The sequence below is a fragment of the Natator depressus genome, chromosome 19, assembly GCF_965152275.1.
Source record: "Natator depressus isolate rNatDep1 chromosome 19, rNatDep2.hap1, whole genome shotgun sequence".
Taxonomy (NCBI): domain Eukaryota; kingdom Metazoa; phylum Chordata; order Testudines; family Cheloniidae; genus Natator; species Natator depressus.
In genome coordinates, this window is record NC_134252.1 from 18,123,062 (window position 1) to 18,146,829 (window position 23,768).

Genomic DNA, 23,768 nt, shown 5'->3' on the forward strand with positions numbered 1-23,768 from the left:
CTATGAGGAATAGGAACTTAGTTTTTAAACGTTGAAAGCTGAGATGGTCACTTAATAACATCATTCCTGGAGCAGGGGCTTTAAAAATCCCACACCGAAATATCATGCGGTGTTGTGTATTGGGTAGATCAACTTAGTCAGGGTGTGTGTAAAACCCATTTGGGGTGTGTATAAGGCTGGGACGCCAGTCAGGGTGTACATATGGTGTAAGGGAGCCTGTTGGGGTATGTGCATGCAGTGGATGAGCTCATCCGGGTGCGTGTTCAGGATTGGGTTCCTCGGCGTATCCGTGCAACGCTAGCCCTCTGTCTTGCTTACGGGCATGCGGACGAACTGCCTTGGATCTGGGCTTGTGTTTAACACAGACAGCTGCCCAAGAGAGAGGGCCCAGGGCCCAGTCTAGCTGAGCCCCAGCACAGGAGCTGATGCTGCGCTGGTTGCCACCCAGCCTGGAGCAGGGACAAGGAGGCTCAGCAGCAAGCCGGGCCTGCCTAGCCATCCCATGATGCATCGCGCCGTCCCAGTGCCCAGTGGGCCGCCATGTTGTCGGAGTGAAAGGCAGGGGGAGAGGCAGCCAGCGAGAGGCCTGGGGGGGGCTGAGATCCAGCTTCATCCTACCGCTCCGCCCGTGAGTATCCGCACTGGACCGGGACTAAATTGGGCCCCACACCCCAGGGGACCAGTCGGTGGGGTCATATTGAGGTTAGGGGCTCGAGGTGGGGGTTGATGCGGCCCCGAAAGGCAGCCCCCGCCGGTCGCTGTGCCTGGGTCTCTCCTCTCGCTCTGTTCCTTGTACATGTTTTGGAGTCAGAGCAAGGCCCCTATTGTTATCAAAGGAAGGAGGGAGGGGGAGTGGGGAGGTGCAGGGGGCCCCATAATGTGTCCTAAATCCCTCCACTCCCCCCCCACAAACTCCATTAACCCTTATTCTTGGGTCCCTGTGAAGTTGGGGCAATCCCCTGCCCTGATCCTCCTGGGGGGAGAAGAAATCATCCTTATTTTGGGGGGTGGGTTCAAGCTATTTTGGTTTAAAAAAATAATACCCGACTGGGGGTTCTTCTCGGCATGTAATTCATCGTGTATATTTTAACCTGGCTGTACGGCGTCGCCGGGGGGGGAGGGGGGCGGAAGGGGGGGAATTCAGTAAATGTGATAAATAGTGTCCAAACCATTCGTAGCTTGTACACAGTTCAGATTCCTATCAGCAGGAATTGCTGGGAAACTGTGTGTGTGTGTGTAATGTATATAAGATATACCTGGGATTTCTGGAGGTGCATGCATTTAATTCTCAAAAATAAAAAAGTGATCCATTTTTATTGTCATAAGTGTCCCAGTATTCCTACGGTTTGTGTTTTATCTCTGTAATGGTTGGGATTTTTTGTGTGTGTAAGCCCTGTTGTTTTTTTGGTGTGTGAGAGTCTGTAAGAGAAGGTCTTTATCATTTCAAGTGGAAGGGAATAAAACACACACAATACTTTCCGATGTGCTATAAGTACATAGTGCTGTTCTCTCTTCGTCCTTACTCCCTCTGTAGTATTTGTGTTGGATCATTTTTAATTAAGCAGTTTTGTTTTGAAGAGAACAACATTGGAACTTGTTCTTTACCCCACACTGTGAGAGACTCCCATTTTCATTTTTTTCTGTTCAGTGCTTAATAACTTGGTTCCAAGTAGAAATTTTATTAAGCAGATCATGAGTAAGGAATTTCCTTTTACTGAGAGGGTGGGTGGTTTAGCATTTGTCTTATGACGTGTTTTAATGCTGGTTTAAGAAGTTTAGTGGGTTATCAATTTACCCACTTCCTGCTGTGTCTCCTTAGGTTTTAATGAAAATGTGAACTTTTACGTTTTTGTACACCAGATGCCTCTTAAACAATGGGAAGGCGGCTTTGATTCGTAGTCTAACTTTAGGAATCTGTAAAGGCCTCTATTTTTCCATAGTTTAATTTTGCAAAATACATTTCATGTCCATTCCAATTTTTAAAATACTACTGCAAACTTTTTTTTTTAAATCAGAGCGCTTGGAGATCAGTTATTGAGTTCTGAATTTATTAGTAGTAGTTATGCTACATGCAGAATACAGCTATTTTTTCTAAGGCCATCGCTTCTTGTAGTTAGAATTTGTTTAGCTATGTCCCCAAAGTTATGTTGCTTACAGACAGGAAATTACATGCAGTCTTATGGTAATGATAACATAAAACATCTCGTTTACCAGCGTGTGTGTGTGTGTAAGGGGAAAGAAACGTATGTTAATAGTAATTTCACTCTGGCAATCCCTTTTTGTAATGTCCTATAGGAGGCTGTTTATTTTGTAAATGAATAACACTCATGGGAAACTCTTTATATGGAAAATACAGAAAGAGTTTGAAAAGTAAAAGAGATTGAGTAGCTATAAGACACTTGCAGTGATATGAGTTGCAGCTGCTGGTTAGTTAACCAGTATGTGTTGTGTAGGTGACTTAACATATTTCTGATGCTCTGTATGCTTTGAATGACAGTATTCAGCTGTGTGCTACATTTATCACAACATTTCTGTTAAAACATGTCTCAGAACTAAACTTGAACTTCCCATCATGCTTTTTCCCCCCTTTGCTCTCTTTCAAAATGTCTCCTGTGCCAAGTTTTCTGTGATGACTTGGGATTGGCATGTCCATGTTAAATGAAAGAGGAGGTTTCTGAGAATACAGACAGTTGTACAGAACGTAATAATGCTCTTGTTAGCTCTTGACTGGGATTTTCTAGTGTCAAGAGAATAATAATTTTATAACATTTTCTCCTCCCTGGTGAGATTTGAGGGAGCAAGTGACAGCCCCTCAGATGTGGGAAAGATAAAGCTTGATCACCCCTTAACTTCAGTAGTGGTGATGGAACCTCTAAAAGGTATTTTATGTAAATGTAAATATGTAGCAGGCTGAGGCTAAAGAAGGATCAGGTCTCAAACATAGAAAAGGGCAGGTCCCTTCCCCATTAAAAGCTTTGAAAATCAGGATGCTGCATTTCTCCGTGTCGTGTGGGGTATCACTTAGGTCATTAAGGGAAATCCCTCAATTGGGCCACAACTGCCAAACCTTTTATTGTTACTTCTCAACTATGTGCTATTATCTACCGTGGCCGTAATAGAAAATGATGGCATATTAGTTTGTTAGAGCATTTGGAAAGTTTTGTGTAATATGGACGTTTTTAAAGGAAAAATTAAAAGGGGATCACTGTCTCTGAGTGATTAAATCCCTGGTAATTTGCTCTAACTGGGTGGGGAGGGAATGGGACTGCAGACGACAAAATTTTGTGAATAAGGAAATTAAGTTGGACATTAATGCTGCAAAGATTTATGCAAATGCTTAACTTTGTGCTGTGAGTAGTCCCATTGATTTCAGTGGGGATATTCACAGTGCATAAAAAGAAAAGGAGTACTTGTGGCACCTTAGAGACTAACCAATTTATTTGAGCATAAGCTTTCGTGAGCTACAGCTCACTTCATCGGATGCATCCGCTGAAGTGAGCTGTAGCTCACGAAAGCCTATGCTCAAATAAATTGGTTAGTCTCTAAGGTGCCACAAGTACTCCTTTTCTTTTTGCTAATACAGACTAACACGGCTGTTACTCTGAAACCTGTCACAGTGCATAAAGTTATTCACATATGTGAATCTTTGAAGCATTGGGACTATGGGAAGGTTGGGGAGCGGGTTGTGCGTGTGTTTAAGACTGCCTCACAATATATTTTTCCATTTATTTTGACAGGCGTTAGTTCAGTTTTAGTTATCCATAACATTACCCCAGAGTACCGAAGTACTTTGCCATCCTCATCATAGTATGAGTCCCTTATAAGAAATTAATGATAGAAATAATCTATCTTTCTTCTTCCTTCTGTAGGAGAGTTTGATTCATTTAGTTTTTTTGTTTGCTTTGTGTGTGAGTAGAACTTACTATAGGAAAGCTAAATAGTGTATGCTGGTAAAAGAGTATCTTGTAAAAATAATAAAGCTTTAGTAATGAGACCTCACTATAGTGCTATATTTGAGAAGTGGAATGAGACTACCAGGTTTTGTGGTAAGATTTACATCAAAGTTAGAACCAATGAGGTTTTGCTAAATAAATTTATTTATGTCTGTACACCTCTTTGAACATGTAAAGGGGTGTGCATAAGTGCAAAGTTACCCGTTTACATTGCTCTAGGAAAAAAAAAAAAGAAAAACTTAAGGAGAGGGAAAAAAATCCTATTACTGAAGTTTCTATATTCAGATTCCGCTAACAGATGAATAAGAGAAAAAACACTTCACATTGGTAGGGAAAATCTAGGTGATTTTTGAGCAAAATTAAGATTTCTGTTTGTTGCCATCTTGCACTCCAGTGCAGTTATGAAGTTGTTCCTGAAAGTCACTTGTAGAATTTGATGGTTATTAAAAAGTAGTGTGATGAAAAGAGGAGATAAAGTTTCCCTTCAGAGCCCACAGAACTGTTCGCAGGTTTGGGCCAAAGTTTTCAGTCAAGATATGCTAGGGAGAGCCATATCATGAATGTGGAAGTTGACTTCCTGCATGATGGTATGCAGTTGTGATGATAATGAATGAGGGGCAAATTCTGCTGTCAGTCCATCTTTGTTAACTATTCATGATATTTGTGGGTTTGCAGTTGGGTGACCAGGGCAATAATTGACACGAAGTTTAGAAGTCCGAGCTCTGTTTAGCATTTTTAATAGTGCATGAATTTCTTCCTACTTAAATACCTGATTGTATGTATATATTTTTTTAATGGGGTGGGAATTACATAAAGGAAAAAAAAAACACTTTACCATCAAGGTGTATAGAATCTTCTGTGGTATCACTGTCCATGTTGGATTATTGATCTTTTTGCTTTCACAAAACAAAAAAGGCTTACCATAGCAGCATGAAATCAGTATTTCATACTGTATCAGAACATTTTGGGGATAGTGATTTATTAACTGATTAGCAATATTATTTACCCACTTATTGTCATAGTATTCTGGTCGCTGTGTGGGATGGATTCTCTTTTTTGCTTTGTTTGCTATGCTAGATAGTTTCTACAGTCAGAGTTTAGTTTTTTTCTCTCCCATCAGTAACTGAATTGAGGCTGTCGGCTGATCTAGCTCTGGAACATTCTGTTGGTGTCCCAGTCACTAAGAGGTTAGCTGCTTTTTCTTCAGGGAATCTCCCATAAATATGTGCATATATCTTACTGTCTCATGGCCAAAGCCAGCCTTAGTGTTTGCAACACAGTGCAAGTTATGTTTGGGGCATGACTAATAGCATGTGTACAAATAATATTTTAGGTTTGAATTTGAAAAACTGGCTGATTTAAGTTTTTTTTTTTTTTTGGTTTATCTAACTATTGGATTAGTAATCTAGTAGTATTTACATTGAAATGACAGATTCTGTAGCAGAACTGCCATTAATATAGAAGTTTATAAACATTGATGTTGTATTTTGAATTCCATTACATGCCCTAGGTTTTTCTCCCCGAGAAGTTTTCGGTCCTCAATTTTAGATTAAACTGAGACAAAATTTTAGTGTGCTGACCACAGAAGAAATTTCACTTGCACAACTTGGTGGTCTGATTCCAAGAACAGGCAACTGTGAATATCTTAGCTGTATTGGCAGCATCTTGTAGAATTAACTGTTGGTTTGGCTAGCGTGTATTTTTAATATATTTTACTGAAATTTGTTAAATTTAGCTTTCTGAGATATGGGTCAGTTGTGACTAACAGGAAAGCATAAACATGTCAAAAGAAGTAAAGATTTTTTTCTTGATGTAGGCAATGTGTGCTTAATCAGTTATTAAAATGATTAAACATAGAAAACCCTGTGTCTCCTTAGGTGTTGGTGGAATGAGCGTTGCGTGTGTTTTGAAGAGAAAAGCAGTGCTCTGGCAGGACTCGTTCAGCCCCCACCTGAAGCAGCACACACAAGATACAGCTAATCCCAACATGCCTGTTGTTTTGACATCTGGAACAGGGTCCCAGGCTCAGCAACAGCCAGCTGCAAATCAAGCGCTTGCAGCAGGGACCCACTCCAGTCCTGTCCCTGGATCCATAGGAGTTGCAGGCCGCTCTCAGGACGACGCTATGGTGGATTACTTCTTTCAGAGGCAGCATGGTGAGCAGCTTGGGGGAGGAGGAAGTGGTGGAGGCGGCTATAATAACAGCAAACATCGCTGGCCTACTGGGGATAACATTCATGCAGAACATCAGGTAATAATAAAATAAAAAAAAAGTTCAATATTTCAGACTGAATACATGAACAAATCATGCTAGGATTGCTGCTTTTAATGAACCTTCTTAAAGCTTAAGCCGGTTATTGTGTGGTTTGGATGGTGTCAGCCAGACTTCTTTCTTTTCAGAATTTGAATGCCTCACTAGTTATAAATGAAATGTTTTCTCACTCTTGATGGTGTTGAACTGGAAATCCCACTGCACTCTGTGACAGTAGTTAAAATGGATCTGTTTGCAAAATTCATCAGTCCTCTTTATTGATTTTTGTATGTGTGAACCAGTTTAGCGTTCTTTGTTGCTTCTTATCAAACCTAATGGTGTGGTTACATTATTTTTTATGTAATGGTATTACAAAACTGTGTTGTCCTTTAAAGCATGTAGGAATGGTGAAAGCTTCACACTCTAATACTGAAATGCACACAGTTCTGGTACTTGTCTGCAGCACAAGGAGAAGTGAGGGAAAGGGGGCAGGGCATGGTTAATTGAATGAGGAAGAAAGCAGTTTATAAAAAACAGTTGTTTCACCGTGTGCTAAGGAACAGAACTTTGCTTTCACGTGTATTTAATGTCCTAAAGAATAATCGGATACTTCTACTGTGCATATAAATGAAGAAAGAGAAAAGAGAATTTAACCATTAACCAAAGGTATGGTTTAAATCACAGCATTATTTTATATGCTGGGGCTTAAACAAGTGCATGTACTACTCCTTAGCTATCTGACTGTGACATGTAGGTAACTCTTCAAGTACAGGGATGAACTAAAAAACCTGCTTCCTCTAATAAGGGAGATACAGCAACAGCATTTAGAGGTAAGCATGTTTTTTGAAGTCAGTGGTTCCCAGAAATCTCTTAAAAGCAGCAGGAACAAAGCTTCTGTAACCTCATTAAAACCTCAGCATTGCTTACATAGCTTTTTGGTTTTCTGTCAAAATAGAAAAAAAGAGTGTTTAAATTCACTATTTAAAGGAGCATGGCCAAAATTTGACTTAATATTCAACTTGTTAGAACTTGGTGTGACACCAACTCCATTCTAAAAGAGCTAATTTATTTAAAAGTGAATCACCCTATCACAAAGTTTGAAAAATAAACCAGAAATTAACCCCACCTCCCTCTAGAAAAGTGTTCTGCTTTCTCCGCAGGGCTGTCTAATAAGTAAACGCTATGGTGAAAATTGTGCAATTTGAGTAATATCCGCACATGCATAAACAAAGAAGTAAACAAAGAACTGCATTAATTTCAGTTCCCTAAGAAGCATAGGATGAAATCCAGAATATGAAATAGAGCTAGGAAAAAAGTTGGCAGTGTCTTTTTAAACTTATTTTTAAGAAATATTATGCCTAATTATTTCCTCCATGCAAATACAAGTATTTAGCTAAAATGTGCGTGAAGAAAAATAATGGGTTGGACTCCAGTCTGGAATGACTGCCATTAGTTTGTTTAAAAAAAATCATCTAACTGAAGATTTGAGTAATGATAAAGCTGGAATACAACTTTTATCTGTTAACTAAATCTTTGACGTAGTTAATGTAGGTCAGAGGATGATTCTTATCTACTTCTTAAATATTTTATGGTCTCTCAAATTTGCTGCTATTAAGTGATAATCAGTAGGCACCAAACACTGGTTACACATTGGTTGGGGTAGCATTCGGATATTTTGTGTGAGGATGGCTTTGTCATGCTGAAATGCACAGATGAGCAAAATTCTCAATCCCTGCCCCCCAAAAGGTAGCAACGCCACCAAAAATGGTAGAAAATTGCAGCTATAAAAAAATTATATCCTGCAGTTTCTAGGTGTCTGCAATATTTACTGCATTCTGTAGTAGTCTGTAAACTTTTAAGCTTTAATTTAAAAAACAAAACAAAACTAATTTGACCTGTTTCAACTGTTTCAAAGACTTATTACGCTGCCACAAATGTACTGCTGCTGTTCTTTTGCAGAAAGCTCTCCAGTTAAATAACACCACAAGTAACGTCTTATTGAAAAACATGTTGTTTGAAAATCTAGTTGGGGCTGTTTAGGTTTGGGTTTTTTTTTTTTTTTTTTAGCATTTATGTGTAGGATTTTTGTTTTTTGTTTTAAATCCCAAACATGAAGATATTAACTGCAAATATAATCTAACATTAAGGCTGCCATTTAGTATCACAAAGTCAGGAAATATACAGCAGTATCAATTTAGCGGTTTTGCAAGTGTATAGCATTTTTTTCTGTTTTTTCATGGTAGCTTCAAATATTACTGTTGTGATATATATGCTTTTCTAATACTCCACCTTAACACGCTTAATTTCGTTACGACCATAACTGTTTAGTTTCCTAATATTGTGGTTTCAACTGTGCAGACTTAATGTTACGTTAACCAGTTTTTGCATTCAGCATATCCTTTTTTAATTAAATGAAATTAAAGGTCAATTTAAGGTCATCGGTATGGTATGGGACAGTGACTTGTTTTGCACGTTATCCCGCAGTGATTTCCCAAATGTTCTAAGTTGTATGACTTTTTTGTCATTTCTTTCCCTCTTGGGCCCTGATCTTGTAAGATGTTCCATGTGTGTACAGGTGTCTGCCAACATACGCTCGCAGAATCAGTGCCTTAGTCCTGTATATATCATCTTGGGTCATGTGTCACTCACTCTTAAGGAGGTGGAAGGAGAATATCTGGGGTCCAGGTTGGAGGTATTAAGTTCTCATAAGATGACTTGAAAAATCAGAACAGGTTGATAATGAACAGTAAAGGATTAAAAATTAGGACGCAATTTAAAAACCAAATTTTTATTGAACAGATAAAACTCCTGCCTTGCGTAGTATCTTTTCACTCCTCTTTTGTTGGTATGGTGTCTGTTTAGGGCCTGAGTCCACACCCTTAAATCTCACTGCAGTCAATCGGAATTGAAGGGTGCTGAGCACCCTATGGGTCAGGTTTTCACATTTGTAAAGTCTTTGAAGCGGGGACCATCTGGCTGTGTTTGGACTCTGTATCCATATCTGCAAGTGGTATAGGGCTTGTGCTGCAGACAGTAAAGTGGAGGGTGGTGCTGGGCGTCAAGTGAGAAAATCAGTGGTAGCGGAAGGTCGTGCAGGTTAATTATCCGTTAATACAGTTTAGCGTGAAATGTGCAGGGTTTAGGAGATTGTAGCTAACAGTGGGAAGATTTTGATATTTTTTTAAATGGCTGCTTCCTAATCCCTTTTCCTGTGTCTTCGTGTCAACTGTTCAGACGTAACCTGTTGTCAGCACTTTGGGGCTGGGAGCTCTCTCTCTCTCTCTCTGTGGCACAGAAGACACTTATGCAAATTCAGTAAATAACATTTCAGCCTGTATTACTACAATGGTTATATAACACATGTGTTAAAGTAAATGTACAATATGCTTGCTTTTCATTGTTTACCATGTTTTTATTTTTTCACCTGTCTGCTGCTTCCTCCTTGGAATGACAGCTGTAAAGAATTCAAATGGTGGATGGCTTTGACAGGTGTAACCGAAGAACACGTTTCTCAGTGCTCCAAAAGAAGTAGACAGTGTCATCCTATTCCAAACAATAACCTTCAAAATGGAAGAAAAAAATGTCTTCGCTCAATTGCTATTTTATATGTAGTTTTTCTAACCTTTCCTCTCTCCCCTTCAGGAAAAAATCTCAGTTTTTCTGGTTAGTAAAAATGTTATCAACCAAGACTCCGTTCTCATCTTGGTTAATCTGGTGCATGTGGTGTATTTTATAAATCCAGTATTGCTGTTGTGTACAGATACTGATGTAACTGCTTTTGAAAGGTTTCTGATCTCAGACACACTATAGCACAGGTCGGCAACCTTTCAGAAGTGGTGTGCCAAGTTTTCATTTATTCACTTTAATTTAAGGTTTTGCGTGCCAATAATACATTTTAACGTTTTTTAGAAGGTCTCTCTCTATGTCTATATATTATATAACTAAACTATTGTCGTATGTAAACAAGGTTTTCAAAATGTTTAAGAATTTAAATTAAAATGCTGATCTTACACCGCCGGCCCGCTCAGCCTGCTGCCAGTCTGGGGTTCCGTTCACCTAGGCCGGCAGCGGGCTGAGTGGGGCCTTCGGCCAGGACCCCCGCTGGCAAGGGGCAGGCAGCCAGAACCCCAGACCGGCAGTGGGCTGAGCGGGGCTGGTGGCCAGGACCCCAGACTGGCAGTGGGCTCAGCCTGCTGTCGGTCTGGGGTTCTGCTAGCCAGGGTCCTGGCTTCCGGCCCCGCTCAGCCCGCTGCCAGTCTGGAGTCCCGGCCCTGTCCACATAGAGTAGGTACCTGCTTTCTCCCTGGTTCTAGCCATTCTCTTCCTCTCTCTGCACTGAGATGAGGGTGGGAGTGTGCTGAGAACAGGGCTGGGGGTGAAGGAGCAGGCTGGAGGTTGGGGTGCAGGTCTGGCCAGGAGCTAGAATGAGGGCGGGGTCTCAGGGTTGGGGCAGGAGGTTTGGGTATGGAGTGCTAACCTGGGCAGCTCCCATTTGGTGCGAGGGGTGCAGGTGGGAATGTGGGGGTGTGTGTGTGTGCAGGAGCTCCCGTTTGGTGCTCAGGGTGGGAGTGGAGAATTGGGGGGTGCAAGAGTCAGGGCATAGGGTGTGGGGGGGGTGCAGGAGTCAGGGCAGGGGGCTGGGGGTGTGTGAGGGGGGTGCTGCAGTCAGGGCTGGTGTTGTGGGGGTGGTGCAGGGGCCAGGGCACGGGGCTGGGGTGTGTGTGGGGGAGGGTTCAGGGCAAAGGGCTGGGGGGTGCAGGGGTGAGGGCAGAGGGCTGGGGGTGTGGGCTGGGGTCGTGGGGGTGCTCCCAGCCCCCTGCCCTGAGCGGCTCACGGCAGGGGGCTGGAGGGGATATGCCTGGATTCCACCCCCTTCCCCAAGGTCCCCGAAGCAGAGAGCACGCTGCGGCTCCACTTTTACCTCTCCCCCTCCGTAGCAAGGGCCGTCAGCTGATCAGCCGCAGGGAGGGAGAGGAGGAGGGGCAGGAACCCAGCAAGCTCGGGGAAGAGGCAGTGGGAGGGGGAAGCTTGCCCGCCCTGCAAGGAGAGAGCGGTGGGTGGGGGCCTGAAAAGAGCGGGCCGGGCTGGGCAGGATTTTTAGTGGCACGCTGCTGTCTGCCCGGAGCCGGGCAGACAGCAGCTTGCCATTAAAAATTGGCTCGCGTGCTGGGTTTGGCACGCGTCCCATAGGTTGCCAACCCCTGCACTATAGCAATGGTGCTCAAACCCCATTCCCAAGTAATGGAATGTGGCCGCGCTCCCCACCCCTATTAATAGCCAAGGCTTCATCAGCAGCAGAGATTTGCTGAAGGTGGACCTGGGGATGGGACTGGGCATGGGGGAGGAGCCGGGGATTGAGATGGAGTTGGTCTGGGGGTGGAGAGGAAGTGAGGGTGGAGCTGGGCCTGGAGGCAGAGCAGGACTGAGGGCTGAACAGGTTTGGGGGAGGAGTGAGGCTGGTAGTGGAGCTCCCTCCCCACCCCCCCAGGGAGGGCTGGCTTCAGCCCTGCTGTCCCCCCCCCCCCCCATTCCTCCACGCCCCCATAGGGGGACTCACCCCCACAGTTTGGGGACCACTGCACTATAGGTTGATTTCCTAAAAACCCAAAGGGTCTAGAAGTAACTACAAAACAAGTATCTTTTTGTCTTTAAAATTTCTTGGAGTCTATTTGCTGGCAACAAGGTCTGCTCTGCCAATATATTTAACCTCTAAACAGGAAAAGGATGAAAGTTCAATGCGTATTTTATGTCCGTTGACTCTTCAGACTATCTGCCCAGGTTGCTGTTGTGATGGTGTTTTTTGTTGTGGCACTTATCCAGAAAAATTTGAATTGAGACCAGTAACTCATTTCACATAAGTCACTAAACAGTTATCACATAGGAGTCCTGATGACTACCAGTCTAGGCTTTATTTGGTCTGATGCTGAAAGACCACGTATCTTATTACAGATCCCTGGGGCCACCAAGTCCCAGTACAAAAAAGGCACTTGGCTTAGAGATCTTAGAAGAGTTACCTTTAGCACTTAATGAAAACTAAGAAAAGCTACTTTTTTCCCCCTTGCACACAGATGTTACAGGGAAATGAAGACATTGACCATGATCTTTCAACATTTCAGTCAAGTGTCGCTGTTCCTTAATATTCAGTGATATCCCCTTCTAAATTACAGTAAATGCAGGGCTTTATGTCCAAATTACAGTAAATGAGTAATACGGAAGTCTGTCATGGTTTGAAGATGCAAGAACAATTTTTAGGGATTTACTTTCTTTGAGAGCATCTTTAATTAGCTAATCCCTGCAGCATTCTTCTGTCCCTAGTTATCTCCTCACATCTGAGGAATTATCCATGCACTGAGTAAGAGAAATATAGTGAGAGTGGCAGGGTGAGGATTGGAGTTCATTTCGGGTTTTGTCTCTGTGAAGCCCTCTGAATGGGGAGCACTGAACTTCTTAATCAATACTTTACATTTAACTGGGCATAGAATGCAGTTCTCCTGACTCCTCACTTCTCTCCAAATCCACTATTTAAACCGTGCAGCCTCCCTACTATGTTTCACTACCACATGGATCTAGACTGTTCTCAGTGGTAGCTGATGACAGAACAAGGAGTAATGGTCTCAAGTTGCAGTGGGGGAGGTTTAGGTTGGATATTAGGAAAAACTTTTTCACTAGGAGGGTGGTGAAACACTGGAATGCGTTACCTAGGGAGGAGGTGGAATCTCCTTCCTTAGATATTTTTAAGGTCAGGCTTGACAAAGCCCTGGCTGGGATGATTTAGTTGGGGATTGGTCCTGCTTTGAGCAGGGGGTTGGAGTAGATGACCTCCTGAGGTCCCTTCCAACCCTGATATTCTATGATTCTATGAAGGGCTAGGTTTGGTTCTTGGGATGGCAAACAACATGGTCAAGGCTTGCTTAAGGAGGGGATCACCTCCTCTTTCTCTCAAACGACCTGGGAAGTCAAGCAGAGACAGGCTCCAGTGTTGCTCCAAAGGAAGTGCTGTTTAATTGTAAGCTTTTTCGGCCAGAGACTCAATCCATTTTTGGAAAGCGCCTAGCAGAGTTTAGGTGCTACTGCAATCTGGCCCACATTGCCAAGGAGAGTCACTGCAGCTTGAGGCAAGAAAGAAATCCTGTGACCGCACATACAGTATTCAGTTGTTTGCATATTTAATATCTGTAGTCTTATACCATGAAACAGCCTTTCAAATTAATGGAATTTCCACTGGAATTTCCATGTACTTTCATGGTAAGCACAATAGCTGGGTGTTATGGTAGCAGTGAAATAGTTGACGGTGTTACCATTTAAATTATTTGGCTGCGAAGTTAACACTGTGTTGAAATGAATGCTTGAAATTAGAATATATCATCTTCTGTAGAAAACCTTAATGTACAGGGACTGGCTAGTTCTTCAGGATTTGTTGATATTTTTGTTTTTGAGTCTGTACATTTATATTGGCCCTGCTAACAATTAAATCCATTACAAGGTACCTAGCTTTAATTCACAGAGCACACCTGATCACTTGTGCAGTCTTTGTGATTTCATTATATGGTACCATATCCTTTTAATCTACTTGACTCATGCTTGCCTAGGAAGAACAAAAATACGCTTTTTCATCAACTGATCTTGAAGTTAAATACTGTGCACAGATTTAAGATGTGGGGGTTTTGCTTATTTTAATTTGTGTGGTGTGTGAAGGGGTATGTTCTAGTAGTTCTATAAAATCAAAGTAAAAAACTATTATTAACGAACCAAAAACAGCAGTTTAACAAGACGGTCTGTCTTAAGTGTTTCCATAACTATTAACCATCTTGGCTAAATGCCATGTAAAATGTTAGCCCGTCTGTAATTTTAATAGCATTTTGCTTCAAATGCTAATGGTAGTAGCAGTTCTAATTATGAATTCTTTACTACAAAAATAGTAGTTAAAGCTTCTAATCCTGTCTGATACTTGTGACTTCACATTCTTTCTCTCCTGACTATTGTTATAGAAGAGGACTAAAAATAGTACAGTAATCAGTTGATGGAACAACATATTTTAACCCTGGCACCTAATTGTCATTGACAAGCCTGTATGGGGCTTTTTTGTCACGAATTGGTAAATGTTGTCTCTGGTATTGTGTATAGCATCGCATGTATGTTACAGGCAAGACAAAAAGAGATGCGAGTCAAAATCTCCTCTAGACTAACTAGTAAGAGCAGTTGGCTGCTGCTGCCTATGTATTATAAACCTTCACAAAGGGTTAGCTTAAAATTTTTTTTGTTTCAAAAGGTTTGTAAACCCACCTTCTTTATATCCTAAAACAGTTACCTTGAACAATTCAGACATCTCCACTGTATGAAGTTACCTTTCATTCCTGGGGATTAAAAAAGAGATTTAGTTGCATAGTGCTACAGTCAGGCTCAACATTTTCATATTACTTGTCCTTGCTCTCATAATACTGATAACTTTAAATTTTCAGTATGTGCTACAATTTGAGAATTGTGTATTACTAGAAGACATAAGTTTTTTCTACTTTAAAAATTCAGCAAATTTTTAAAAAATGTAATGGAAGACTATTAACATTCGAGATAGCCCATATGTAAATTTCACAAGATACTTGGGTAGTGCAATGATTGTCATACAAATTCATATAGGTCAAAAGTAAGCAGTATTAGGGATACTATTTCTTGGGGTGAGCATCTGCTTGTGTGATTACACCACAGAGGTAAGTGAGAAGGCCAGACTCAGGTGCCTCAATCTTAAAATAAACTATTAATCATAAAAATAGAAATCAAATACTTTATCCATCCAGACAGATAACAAAAGAAACCCTTTACTACTTTCCAGGAATAAAAAATAGAAAACTGATGCTACAGTTAGACTGTTTATGTAGCACCAAGAAGTGTACTTTAGACACAAGGAATGTATTCCTGGCCGCCCTTACTTCAGTGGGAATTTTGTCTTTGATAGCTGTTGGGTCAAGATTTCACCTGAGGTTATTGCCCTGATGAATGTACTGTGTCTGGTCTTGAACCTGCCAAGCAATCTGTATAAGTGGACTACCAAGCTTGTGCAAAGTCTCACTGACATTAGTGCAACACTCTCCATCTCTTCAAGATTGGGGCCAATATCCTCAATGATTCAAGAAAGAACATATCAATTGGAGTTGTAATTCAGATTGATTGCTTTGAGCGGCCAAGTGATGCAAGGCCTTATGCTCAACGCCATGGCATTTCTCTGTTGGATGTTATGAAGAACTGGTTGATGGTAGCCATGAATGACTTCCAACATAACAGTATCCCTATCTCAGTTCTGCTCATCCCCCCCCAATGCAGTTTAAAATCATAGACATGTAGGGCTGGAAGGGATCTCGAGAGGCCATCCAGTCCAGCCTCCTGCACTCAGTCAAGACCAAGTCAACCTCCTAGACTATTCCTGACAGGTGTTTGTCCAGCCTATTCTTAAAAACCTCCAATGATGGGGATTCTGCAGCCTCCCTTGGAAGTATATTCTGGAGCTTAACTACCCCTATAGTTAGATATTAATATTGAACCTAAATCTCCCTTGCTGCAGGTTAAGTCCATTGCTGTTTGGCCTACCTTCAGTGGACATGGAGGACAATTGATCACCATCCAGTTGTTCCCAAACTTGTTCCGCCGCTTGTGCAGGGAAAGCCCCTGGCGGGCCAGGCCAGTTCGTTTACCTGCCGCGTCCGCAGGTTTGGCTGATCGCGGCTCCCAGTGGCCGCGGTTCGCTGCTCCAGGCCAATGGGAGCTGCTGGAAATGGTGGCCAGGACATCCCTTGGCCCGCGCTGCTTCCAGCAGCTCCCATTGGCCTGGAGCAGTGAATCGCAGCTACTGGGAGCCGCGAACGGCCGAACCTGTGGATGCGGCAGGTAAACAAACCGGCCCGGCCTGCCAGGGGCTTTCCCTGCACAAGCGGCGGAACAAGTTGGAGAACCACTGCCCTACTCTATTTGAAGATTGTTATCAGGTCCCCACTCAGTTTTCTTCTCTCAAGGTTAAACATGCTCAGTTTCTTAACCTAGCCTTACAGATCAAGTTTTCTAAACCTTTTAGGTGCCCAGTATTGGACACAATACTGCAGCTGAGGCCTCGCCAGTGCTGAGTAAAGCAGGATAATTACCTCCCATGTCTTGCATACAGCACACCTGTTAATACACCCCAGAATAAGATTCGTCTTTTTTGGAACTGCATTAGATTGTTGACTCATATTCAATTTCTGATCCAGATCCTTTTCAGCACTACCACCACCTGTGTGGTTATTCCTCATGTTGTAATTGTGTATTGAATTGTTTTTTTTCTTCCTAAGTGAAGTATTTTGCACTTCATTGAATTTCATCTTGTTGATTTAAGACCAATTCTCTAATTTGTCAAGGTCACTTTGGATTCTGATCCTGTCCTTCAAAGTGCTTGCAACCCCTCCCAGCTTGGTGTCATCTGCAGATTTTATAAGCATATTCTTCACTCCGTTATCCAAGATGTTTGTGAAAATACTAATATCAGATCCAGGACCGACACCTGAGAGGCTACACTAGATACGCCCTCCCAGTGAACCATTGGTAACTGCTCTTTGAGTATAGTCTTTCAACCTTTACGCACCCACTTTATAGTAATTCACCTGGACCACATTTCCCTACTTTGCTTATGACACTGTTATGTGGGTGTGTGTCAAAAGCCTTAATGCAATTGAAATATTACATCTATTGTTCCCACCCATCCACTAGGCCAGTAACCCTGTCAAAGAAGGAAATTAGATTGGTTTGTCATGATTTGTTCTTGGCAAATCTATGCTGGCTGTTCCTTAACCCTGTTATCCTCTAAGTGCTTATTCAGTAATTTGTTCCAGTAGCTTTCCAGGTACTGAAGTTAGGCTGATTGGTCTAGAATTCCCTGGTCCTCTTAGTTTCCCTTGTTAAAAATAGATACGATGTCCTTCTCCAGTCTTCTTATACTTCGCCTGCCCTGCATGAGTTCTCAAAGATAATAGCTGACAGTTCTGAGATTGCGTCAACTAGTTCCTTAATTACTCTAAGACAAATTTCATCAGGCCCTGCAAACTTGAATAAATCAAATTTAAATATTTTTTAACCTGTCCTTTCCCTATTTTTGGCTTGTGTTCCTTCCCTCTTGTTAATATTAATTGTGTGGTGTATCTGGTCACTTTTAACTTTTTTAGTGGAGACTGAAGCAAAATAGGTGTTAAAGATCTCAGCCTTCTTGATGCCATTAGTTATTAGCTCTTCTTCCCTGCTAAGTAGAGGACCTATGCTTTCCTTAGTCTTTCTTTTTCACCTAATGTATTTAAAAAAAAGCAGTAAGACGAGATTCTTTATGTCCCTTGCTAGGTATAACTCATTTTTTCCCTTACCCTTTCTGATGTTTGTTTCTACATATTTGTGCTATTCTTTTGTACTCTTCCTTAGCAATTCATCCATGTTTACACTTTTTTGCAGGATTCTGTTTTGATTTTCAGGTCATTAAAGAGCTCCTGAGGCAGTTATATTGGCCTCTTCCTATCTTTCCTTCGCATTGTTATAGTTTACATTTATTCCTTTTGTACTGTCTTGAGATACTGCAAATTGACACCCCAAATGACTTCTCACTCTAGCAGAAAGAAGATAAATAAGAATAGTGGGGAGGAAGGGGAAATGAGGGCAAAAAGAAGGGAATGGGGGTGCATACAAAGTACCATGGAGGGGGATTCAGAGAGTACCCCTATTGGGGAGTTTGCAGGAAGTCCCTGAAATAGAGGGGGATAGGAGGTGGGGTGGTGGTGGGAATGAAACAGCCCCATGTGTGTGCAATGAACTTTGCTTACAGCAACTACACAGTGAGACCCTCTATTTTAGTTTAGATTATCCTTGGATGCTCTATTTAACGCAGCATCAGTGGAAATAGATGACAGTTTAAGTCCCGTTCAGACATCCTTACCACTAATAAATGCAGAAATTCAATCTCTCATTTAATATCCTCCACTACCAAAGAAAAAACAAACCCTGAAGCTCCCCCAGCCCTAATAGGGAAAGAATACATAAAATTCTTCAAGAAGATCTAATATTTATTTATGAAGCAAAAAGTCTGTACTAAGACTTCCAGGAAAGAAAAAAATTATTTGACTCTCAAGGTGTGTGTGTGTTTTTTTGTTTGTTTGTTTTTTACTCTTCTTCCTGTCACCCCTGCCCCAAAAAAAAAAAAGTTCAAGGTCCACTCCTGGTCATTTGCAAATGTAAAAGTGGCTAGCAGTGTGTCTGGCATGATGGAAGCATTCCTGTTATGAAGGGAGAAGTCCATCAAATGTGGTCTAAGGGATTTTGGATGAAGTTAGACTTTCTGGGTGGTTTTACTACTTGTTTGTCTGGGAGAAAATAAATCTTACATAAATTACATTTCTTTAAGGTTATTACAGTCTTTTAATATCTTAAGACACTTAAGGATCACATGTTAAATGAGACTTGGTATCATACTGCAGTACTTTTAAATGAAATTCATACGAAGAGACTGTAGCATCCAAATTTTCTCAATGCAACATGCGAAGTTTACATCAAGTGGCTAGCCATAAACATTAAAATTTATTTTAAATTAGCATTCAAGTTCCTTGCTAATGGTCGTCATTTTGATGAAAACTGACTTATTCTGAGACACCAGAAATATGGGAGCTTAACTAAACTAAACATTGAGAAACTAAAAAGTAGATCTGATGCTGCTTTCACATTGGTTTAACAAGAAGTTATGTGAAGCCACTGTTGAGAGTGGTCAGAAAGACAGCTTGTGGCGCTGTTTACCTATGTATTTAACCTTCTGGCTTTTGATTTACTGACAACAGTGTCATTTAGCACCCTGGTCCTCGTCTTTGCTAGAGAATTTTTCTGTGGGACTGCACAGGTTGGAGTATTGACAGTGCTAGTGCACATTAATCATGATGTTTCAGGTGCACTTTGTTTGCATTTTTTGTCTATATGCGCGCTAGTGCCCATGCTACATTATTGTAGAATGACTGTGCTCTGAGTGCCTTTCCCACAGTTCCTAGCACAACTCCATGAAACAGTGGCTTGTGGTAGATTTCAAAAGGCTTTATGTGATCCATCACGGGTACAGGAGAACTGTGGGAGAAGAGGCCATATTCCTCAGGGAAACGTCCCCAAGTCCCCCGTTGCCAGCTCCGTTTCTAGTCCTTTTCCCAAAATGGAGTTCAGGATGCCTGGTTCTTGTTCCTTGCTTAACAGGAAAGGCTTCTGGAATGTTTCAAAAAGTTGTCATGAGTTGGCTAATGAAGGAGGTATGCTGAGACTGCCGCCTAGCCTGCTGACCAATATAATCTCATTGTTTCCTTTTACTCCTCGTGTGTGTACATCTGTTTTCTGCTGTCTAACAGAGCAGCTACTGGGGGGCAGGGACTCTCTCTTTTTGTTCTGTTTGTACAGCACAGATTGGTCCTGGTCCATGACAGGCTCCTAGATGCTATAGTAGTGTAAATTATATTTCTGCATTAAGTGCATAGAGCCAGAGACTGGAAAGAGTGGTTCATGTGAGTTTGTGATGCGGTAGTTGTGCACCCACCATCCGGGTAGATGGCAGTGTGCTGTTTTTACAAACAATCATTAGTGGGTGGATCTTGCTTTTGGGTCCTACCACAATCCCATACAGGTACATTAAAGTTATGCTCAAGACCAGTAATGGCTGTATAACTTCAGGCTAAGGAAGGCTCTGTGTCTCTGGTATGCTGCCACTGAAATTCCAGACCATCATGATGAACTTCCTTCAACTTGAAAAAGCAAGTTGCAATTACCCTCTGTAAACTGGCTACCTTAGATAATTACTGGTTAGTAGGTGACTGGTTTGGGATTGGGAAGTCCACCAGTGATTGCTCTTGTTGTGGAAGTCTGCAGGGCAATATATAGTATTACATAGGCATGGGTTCATGGTGGCCAATGAACCAGAGATGATTAGGAAATTTAAGTACTTGAGTTTCCTGAATTCTGCAGTAACTATTTATAGAACCCATTTGCCTGTTCTGTTGTCTTCACCCCCCAACAAAACAAAACAAAAAAAAGGGTTAGGGTATGTTGCGGAAACTTGGAAAGACACAAGTTCAGGGGGTACAGAATAATGTTATTCATTCTGGAGACTGAAAATAAGATGGAGATGTTTGATCCACAGTGATTTTCTTCAGGGACTAATATGTCTTTTATCTGCCTTAATTTTTATGACATGAAAGTTGACTTAACATTTTCAATTAACAGTGGACTTCCAAGACAGCTGGGCTGGTGTCAACCTGTGAAAAGCTGGACAAGCAAGTAGCGATACTTGAAGCTCTTAGAACAGTCAGCAGAGCTTTGAGCAAATAAATGCTCTGGGCACATGCTTTCCAAATGATGGCCAGGAACTTTGTGTGGAGCAGTGAAGTGACTGGAATTCGTAGAATATGGTGTGACGTAGCTTGGTTCATTTTTATGTATAAAAAATATTCTTAATTCATAATGATACTTAGCCTTAGTAGAAGTTTGTAGATAATTATATAATTCAGGCATTGTGTTTTTTGGGCAGGGTTATGTATTGGATGGTGTTAAGAAGGATTGATATTAAAGGAACAGTTCTTGGAGGAGTGAATGATGTGCAAAATACTCAGCCCTTGTTTTCAAGAATAAACTTTATTATACACAAACACTTGCAGGCCTGTTTGCATTATCAGAAGGAATGTATCATGTAGAAGAGTGTGTAAGCAATATATTGTCTTACAAGTGCACTCATTAGGATACGCATTTTCCTCTTGCGAAGGGGTGGAGTGCCTGAGGAAAATTTGTGAAGGAGCTGAAGATGTGGGGCAACTGTAATACCTTCAGCCACTATAATAATAGTTAAGGGGCCAGTTGCAAGGTCAAAGCAGCAGTCAGTTTTTCTTTCTTTAATTGCTCATTAAAAACTTCCGCTGAAACTGTCACATGTTCTCCTAACATATCTCTGCACTATCTATATTTCCAGCTACAGTAGAACCTCAGAATTATGAACACCTCAGGAATAGAGGTTGTTCGTAACTCTGAAATGTTCATATCTCCGAAAAAAAGTTATGGTGGTTCTTTCAGAAGTTTACAACTGAATATTGAGTTAATGAACTTTCAAAGTGTATTGTGCAGAAGAAAAATGCTACTTTTTAACCATCTTAATTTAAATGAAACAAGCACAGAAACAGTTTCCTTACCATGCCAGTTTTTTTAAACTTTCCCTTTTTTTGGGTAGTTTACGTTTAACACAGTAATGTATTGTATTTGCTTTTTCTTTTGTCTCTGCTGCTGCCTGATTGTGTACTTCCAGTTCCGAATGAGGTGCGATTGACCGGTCAGTTCGTAACCCTTATGTTCTGAGGTTCTACTGTAGTTAGAAGGCCCTCATCACTGTAGTATCTGAATGCTGCAGAATCACTTCTTTGTCCACCTGTCTGTGCTGGTCTTGCCTTTCTGCATTTTTCAGAATTCTTGTTCTGCCTTTCAGTGATGATCCTTTTATTTTATGCACCTCAAACTCCTAATTCAATCCCCCTCTCTTCATTTCTGTGCAGTTCCATGAATAGATCTCCTCTGCTCTTCCTCTTCCTGGATATCCTCCTGTATCAGGTGTTCCATCTCTATGGGTTTGATCCACCTGCCCCCTTCTGAGATATCGATTGTGGAGTAGATATTTTTTGGGAATAGGGAAAGGGACACAACCTATGTTTATTAACTATTATTTTAATACCCCCCCATCTGAATTTTAATTCCTCACTCAAGTTGCAACTTCAATTTCAGATTCCAGCCTTAGGGGCTGCTTTCTTTTTGGGATGGAAATGTAAAGGACCTATGACTAGCCTTCATGCACAGCTCTTACAAACATGAGGTGGTGTGGTGGTGCTGATTTAATGCCAGAAAAGTGGGGAAGACTCATGGAGAGTCCTCTGGTGATAGTCTTGGAACATGGAGTAATACAGGCTACTTCATTATAGGCTGACTGGAAAACGTCTCTGGAGGGAACTGTTTGAGAGAGCAAGAGGAAGGACTGATAAATCTGTACTAGATATTTGCATAATGATATTGGAGGGCTGGTTGTGTGAGCTTCTGTGGGTGTAACTTGACTTGCCCAAAAACTTAACTGTAAGGCAGGAGGACTTGCTTTATGAAATATTTTCAGACATAACTGTTCAGGATTGGGGAAAAATAGGGCTTAGAATTAGGGATTGTAAAATATGAAACGGTTAACTGGTAAATATTAGTCTTACCATTAACCCATCTTAACTGTTAAACCCTTGCACGTTGGCTGGAGCAGCCCCGGCGCTGAGCTCACTGGCTGGAGTGGCCCCTCTCTCTTTAACCAGTTAAATGATATAATTTTAGTAGTTTAAACGGTTGTCTTTTAAAATATTTACATCCCTAGTTAGTTCTGTCAGTCATTTTCACCCTCAACTCGTGCCCTGTGATAGCAGAAAGATAATAGCAACATGCTACGGAAGTGCCATGGTCCATCATATGGACTGACTCAGTCATGAAAGGAAAGTGTGTGTGCCATACTGAATAGTGTATACTTTTATTGCAGAACGTTATCCTATTTTTAGATTTGCAGTTTGTTACTTTTTTGCATTCCTCCTCCCCTTGTCCTCCATTAAGTGCAAGTCCAGCCACATTGTGTGGGCCAGCTAGCCACGGTAAATGCCAAGTCAGGCACTTCTGCCTTGACTGGGAATAACAGCCCTTGTAACCAAGATAGGGGAATGTCAGGATTTTGAAATTATGGAGTAACTGTCCTGGAAGTGCTGACGATGAGCCGTTACAGCTGCTGCTTGTGCCATGGAGGCAGGGACTTTGGGGAATGTTGGAGGTCAGTGGAATAGGAACTTGTGGGGTAGAGGGAGAGGTGAAGATTTCCACCCTCATGAGGTTCCATCTGCCATTTTATAAACACTAATGGAATTCGTAAGAACTCTGAAATTTCTTTGCTGTGCTCCTGACCCTGCAAATTCTGCCCTGGTTGGTAAATATTAAAATCAAAGGCTACAAATAGGTAGGCTTGTCAGAATTCAATTTAAATTGATTGCTGTCAGTAAACATCAATTTCAGCTGACACACTGAAATTGATGAAAAAATACCCCTTGGTACCTGCCTGCACCTTGCGTCTGCAGGGATTGGGTGTCACTGTCCCTGCTGCTGTGCAGGGAGTCCTGTGCAGCTCTGCTATCACGGCCCTGCTCACTCACCAGTCAGGATTGCGGGGACTGACCCTGGACAGGAACTGTTCCCCATCAGGGTGGCTTCCCCCATGACCAGGGGCTTGTCCTCTTCCTTGCAGCCTGGACTGGGAGTCTCTGGTTTGCCAGCCCAGGACCGCAGCCTCCCCCAGACTGACTCTCAGGTGTCTTGGGCCCTTGCAGTCCCACTGTCAGTGCTGTCCTACCTCTAACCCCAATGCTTCTCCCCTTAATTTCCCACAACTGTAAAAATAAAAATAGTTAAAAAATTTTAAAAAAATTAAAAATCAAATTCTGCCAAGACTCATATAGCCTATAGAAAAGGGCTCCTTTGCTCTCCATTTCTTCTGA

General features: G+C 41.7%; 1 protein-coding gene across 8 annotated transcripts in view; it reads left to right on the forward strand.

The window, feature by feature from the left end:
- The first annotated feature begins 504 nt into the window (after positions 1-504).
- Positions 505-23,768, forward strand: part of PUM1 (pumilio RNA binding family member 1) — a 130,847-nt gene continuing 107,583 nt past the window's right edge. For all 8 annotated transcript variants that reach the window (XM_074934155.1, XM_074934158.1, XM_074934159.1 and 5 more), the window contains exons 1-2: positions 505-628; positions 5,831-6,204. In XM_074934155.1, coding sequence (XP_074790256.1) covers positions 5,842-6,204 — 363 coding nt within the window. In that variant the 5' untranslated portion in view covers positions 505-628; positions 5,831-5,841. The remainder of the gene's footprint in view (positions 629-5,830; positions 6,205-23,768) is intronic.